Here is a 6,000-nt window from a genome sequence, read left to right on the forward strand (position 1 = left end):
TTCTATCTGCCTCAAGCAATGATAAAGTCCATTATAAACAAAAATTATTTACAAGTAAACATTTAACATATACAGAGCCTTGGCTGCAAGAGAAACTCCAGCGTTTACCAAAGAACCTATAATTCTTGGTTAAAAAAATAAGAAATGCATGAATTTAAATCAGCACCAGACAGCCAACTTTCAAATGACAATAAATTTGAGTGAACAACCCTGACTTCTACCAGAACTCCAAACTGGATTTTATAAGGAAAAGCTCCACAGACATCTTATGTAACAGTGCGCTGCCTGTCTAAAGAAGGCCTAAATGAAAAGACAGTGCTTTGTTAGTACTATACTTCACTTAGAGAAGAGCAACTTCTGTAAACATTTCATTATTGTATCTGTAGGTAAAACAAATCAAGCACTTAAAATTAACCAACTGCAACATCTGAAGTGCTAAAGAAAATACTGACATTTATAGAATCTGTTGTGACACAAACAAATTTATAGAACCTGAAGGAGATTTTGATTTTCCATGACACACTGTAGTTTAGATAGCATAGTTGAAATGTGCCTTTAGTAACTTGCACAGCAACACATTTATTTTTATGCAGAATAAGCATCTCATTTATCAAACATCAGTTACCCAGTAAATCTGCTGTTACTTAACTAACCAAAAAATAATTCAGAAATTTTAGGATTGCTGCTATGCCACCAACAGCAGAGCTTCATTTGGCAGACTAGGTGAAGGAGGAACATCAAATAAGATTTGGACAACTTGGCAGGAAGGGCAGTGAGCTGATATTGGGGAATGCCAACTCATCCAGGGCCGTGCCTAGAACTGCAAGATTTGTAGGTCCAATGTGGAGGCCAAAGACCCACGAGAGATTCCCAAGAGTGAAATGGAGGCCATTCCATCCTCCAAAAACCTTCACTAGCTGACCTCAAGATAATTTGACACCCACTCCAATAATTTCTTGTCTTCAATAGGGCAACCTGCTTTTCTTTTCTACTAGTCTAAACATTGTAATTAGTACAGCCCAAATAAATATCTAATTTAAGGTTAAACCCCATAATCAAGCTTAATTTTCAGCAGATCAAGCATAATTTTCCCATAATACTTATTAAAGCTAGTTTTCTAAGCAATAAGGATTTCTTCAGCTTCTTTCAGCTACATCGCTGTAATTTGCTTTCTTCTAGTCTTGCATTAGCAAGTTTACTCCTTGCTCAATAAAGCATTAAACATTATTTCTGTGCATGTTGGTCTGTAACCAGTCACTAGCGACAGATGCAAGTGATGTCCCGGTTGACTCTTATTTCCAGTTTTTCTCTTCAAGAGCTGCCTCACTTCTCCCAGACCAGAAACTTGCCACCTGAAGAGCCTTGGGTGCAAGCTACCACTGTGGCAGAGTACAGTTGTTTGCCTCATACAATAGTCCCTGTCTATTTAATCCAAGCAGCATTTGATTTCAAGTAAATGCACCAAAGGAAGATCGCGTAGCAAATTGAAAACCAATGCAGTAGTTGCAAGTGTATTTAATAGGAAGTACGAGAGAGAAAACCATCAAGCCCACTTTTAAAATATAAAAAACAAGAGTTGAATTCAACAACTCCTGAGCGGAGCTGAGTGACACTACTTTGCTAGCCTACTCCCATAAAATGTATATTTGGATGTTACAGTGCACGACAGGATTATCTTGATCTAAAGTTCTGCTAATTTATGTAGGCAGCCAGTGGTTCACGATTGAATATCCTAAACCGAAGCCATTGGCTGCTCCATCACAGGGTTAAAAAAGTTAATTGCAGACGGTAGAATAAAACCACTGCCTGAAAGCAGACAGCTTCCTGTGCGCCCACAATGTGTACTTAGGTAATTATCTCCTCTAGCACACCCCACCTTACTCCAAATATCTGGCTACATTGCTTAACACATCTCGGATTTTAAAAAGTTATGTCAGTAGCGCAGATGTTTGCGTTAAAACGTCCAAACTCGTCCGATTTAGCCTTCCTCGTAAAACAGCGAGGAAAACAAGAAATTCAATAGAAATTTACAGTAAGCGCTTTTAGCAGAATGGAAGTCAATGTAAAGGAACTGTCAAATCCAATTTAAGATCGTACCAAAGGGGGATGGGTCCTGGGAAAGTGCATGACCACCAGCGTGAGAATGGAAATCAAGAGACCGTGCCCCTACTGTAAATCTACTCGGTCAGTAACACGTCAAACTTTGCAGATTTATGGTGCTCGCAATCACCCGAAACGCCTAGTTTGTTCTGTTTTATGGAAGCAGTTCTTTGTCCCCCTCTCGATTTTACTTCTTCCGTTTAATGCCGTCCTCACTAAAGTGCGGAGCGCAATCAATTGGCACTCCCTGGAATGAAATGCCAGCGACCTCTCCCTCCTGTCCCATCGCGTCCTATCGGAGGGCTCCCGCTCGGTAATTCCCCCTTCTTCCCATCCATATCCGACTGCGGCCAAAACTCGCTGCCTAATGGAGTTCACAAACTGCGCCATCTTGGAGCAGTAAAGGAATAAAAATAGGGAAAACATTCCTTCTGAGCAACTTATGCAGATGTTAATTGATGTTAACCGACTCTAAAGCCACTTCTTCCCGCTCATGCCTACTTAAACTGCAAGGTTGGTTAAAATGTACCCTGGGGGCACCAAAACCAACTCCACTCCCTCAACTCGTCGGGAAGGGAAGGTATCTCGGCCCAAATGCATCGTAAACTGAGGCTACTTGTGAGATCGGGAAGATGGTGAGAGCCTGAACGCACTTTGAATGTTTTAAACTAAACCTGTTACAGGCTGGTGCCTTTCGATCTCTTTATTCGCTTCAAAATTCAACCCCGATAATCGGCCAATGCGCACTGCAAGTTTTCTATCAATAAAAAGCGACAGCAATATCTTAAACTTTTTTTGTGTTTTTTAAATGCAGTATTTAAATACGACTTCGTTGCCTTTCCACCTCGACACGGACTTAAGACTTGGAGGGTTGGGGGATCTGTACGTTATCAATGATCGCTGCTGGCTGAATAGGAACCACCCTGTACAGTATATTATTCGAAATTTTCCAATACATCTTCAAGCCGACTGCTTAAATAATGTGAAACCGACAGCTATGAAGGAAACTGGTACAAGTTCAAGTTACAAAAAGTCAGTTTCAGGAGTCTGATCCACCTTTCACATAAACTGCATTTAAACTGAAAATTGTTGGCTACGTGAAAGTTTGGGGGAAACTTTTAAGGCTCACTCACCCAAGTGCAAAGTCAGGCTGATAGAATTAGGGTACTGGATCCCAGCAAGCATCGTCTGACTTTGCCACCAAGTAGTATCGGCTTGGTTATTGTAATCGGTCAGGTAGACCGCGCCGTGGTGGAGCCGGGGGTCGCTGGAGTCGCAAATGTGGCAAGACTTGGTGACCCCGGTCACTCCGGTCTGGACGCAGTACTCTTCTGGGGGAAAGCCACAAGTGTTGCTGGCCACCACGGTCACGTTGAAAGCGGCGTTGACGAACTCGGGCATGCAGCGCTGAGCCCGTGAAGTCTCATCGTAGCATTCGTCCATGGCTGCCGGGCATTGCAAGACCAGGCAGCCGAGTAGGGCGAGCCGCAGGCTCCAGCGCATACTGCCCAGGGACGGGGAACGCTTCAGCTCACTCGGCGCACCTTTCTTCCGAGTTCCAAATCGTCCCAGCGCCATCAAAAGTTGCGCATACAACACACACACACAAAAAAGGCAAAAGGTCCACACCCTCGCAGTGCAATATGGGACCAAGGAGTGGATCAGTACACCGTACTCACTGAATGTGTGACCACTTCCGCCAATAGACTGACAGGGGGAGAGCAGTTTGAACTGATACAAAACTGTCAATGAAATGACCAAACCCGTACAGCTTTCTTTCACCGCTCCCCCCACTGATTTACAAACTAGTTGGCATCAACACTGCCTTGATTTGTACTTTTATCAGCTGTACAACACTTAGAAAAGAATGCTCTATTCGTTTTCATAAGGGTGTCCAGGTTTGGTGGACGCCATCAGTTTGTCACTGCAACTAATTACTTATTTGCAATGGTTTGGGTTATTGCAATTATTTCTCTCTTAAAGGAGCAGTTGAATGCTTTGATGTGGTGAAGTGGTTTGCAAGAGAGTTTATGGTTACATGCCCTATTGCCCTACTTTACATCACCTAACTATTGCAACTCTGAAGCACTTTGCAATAACTTTTAGCTCCCCCTACTCTGAATTTTCTCGATTTACGTTATGGGATGGAATTCGAAATATCGCTAGCAATAAATAATTGAAAGTATCAAATTATGCTTTTACTTCCTGAGATTTTTACGGCTGTTTAGAGATCACATTCTAACGACAATGTACATTCATATGGTATCTGTATAGTCGAAATAGAACAATTCGCAGAGATGTAGTCAGACAAAGAAGAAGCTGCCAGTAGACATAACCAAAAGCTTAGTTAAAGAGCTAGGTTTTAAGAAACATCTTAAAAGAAGATACATAAGTGGAGGGATTTAGGGAAGCAGAGCATAGAGTCTTAAAGGATGGCCATCAGTGGTGTGGCGAAGGAAGGGGATGCTCAAGAGGCTAAAATTGGTGGTATGGATAGTTCTGGAGGTTTATAGGTTTAGAAGAGGTTCTAGAAAAGAGTGGGGAAAGCCATGAAAGGATTCCAACATACACTGATTATTTTATGTTTTAGGCAATAGGTTACTGGGAGTCAATGTAGGTCAGCAAGAAAAGAGATAAAGGATGAATTGGTATTGACGGAGAACAGGATATAAACAACAGAGAGCTGTATATGCTGATGTCTACAGAGCATAGAAGATGGGTGGCTGGCTAGTATAGCATTGAAATAGGCATGTTTGGAAGTGGCAAAAGCATGGATGAGGGTTTCAGTACAGATGGGCTGAGGCAGAGGCAGAAGTGGGTTATTTTATGGAAATGAAGGTATATGTGAAGAAGAGTAGATGTGGTCAGAAGATCAGCTCAGGGTCAAATAGGACACCATGCTTCAATTTGAGATAGTGGCTGGACAGAGGGATGGAATCAGTTGCAAGGATTCAGAGTTTGTGGCGGGATGTCATTATTGTGACTGATGTCATCAGCCTTCCCAATATTTAACTGGAGGAAATTGTGGCTTATCCAAGACTGGAAATTGTACAAGCAGTCTGACAGCACAGAGGCAGCAGAGGTGTTGAGAGACATGGTGATATAAAGCTTTGTGTCATCAGTTAACATGGACGTTGACCCCGTGTCTTAAGATAATGCCAACAAGATGTGGCATGTAGATGAAGAAAAGGGGGAGGTGGGGGGTACGGTGCTGAGGAAACATACTTGGGGGCTCCAGGAGTAAGTGTTGGGGAAGTCAGATCTATTGCTGGAGATGTTCTAGATATGAATGGGTAGGTAAGAATGGAATCAAGTAAGGGCAATCTCACTGAGCTGGACAACTAGGGGAGACATTGGAGTAGGATGGTATGCTCCTCCTTGTCAAAGGCTGCATGCAGAGAGGTCAACAACTATAACTTGTATTTATATAGTTTCTATAACAAAATTAAACATTACAAATCAAAATTTGACACTGAGCCACATAAGAAGATATTAGAGCAGATGGTTGGTTTGGAGAAGTGTCCTAAGGGAGAAAAGAGAGGTAGAAGACGGAAAGGTTTGGGGAGAGAGTTCCAGAGCTCAGGATCTTGTCAGCACAGCCAGCAGTGGACGACTGATTAATATCGGAGATGCTTAAGAACCTAGAATTAGAAGAATATGCAGATATCTCAGAGGGGTGTGGTGCTGTAGAATATTACAGGGAGGAACAAGGTCATGGAGGGATTTGAAAACAAGAATGAAAATTTTAAAATCTAGGCATAGCTTCACTGGAAGACAATCTAGATCAGTGAGGACAGGGGCAATGAGTAAATAGGACTTAGTGTGAATTAGGACATGAGCAGCAGAGTGTTAGATGATCTCAAATTTTGGAGGGGAAACATGGGAGGCTGGCCAGGAGAG

At 42.5% G+C, this 6,000-nt stretch overlaps 1 protein-coding gene across 1 annotated transcript in view; it reads right to left on the bottom strand.

The window, feature by feature from the left end:
• The window catches only part of lamc1 (laminin, gamma 1), a 300,881-nt gene extending 297,144 nt beyond the window's left edge, over positions 1-3,737 (bottom strand). The window contains exon 1 of the mRNA XM_078561385.1: positions 3,234-3,737. Coding sequence (XP_078417511.1) covers positions 3,234-3,678 — 445 coding nt within the window. The 5' untranslated portion in view covers positions 3,679-3,737. The remainder of the gene's footprint in view (positions 1-3,233) is intronic.
• Between the last annotated feature and the right edge of the window lie 2,263 nt (positions 3,738-6,000).

The sequence above is a fragment of the Cetorhinus maximus genome, chromosome 17, assembly GCF_964194155.1.
Source record: "Cetorhinus maximus chromosome 17, sCetMax3.hap1.1, whole genome shotgun sequence".
Taxonomy (NCBI): Eukaryota; Metazoa; Chordata; class Chondrichthyes; order Lamniformes; family Cetorhinidae; genus Cetorhinus; species Cetorhinus maximus.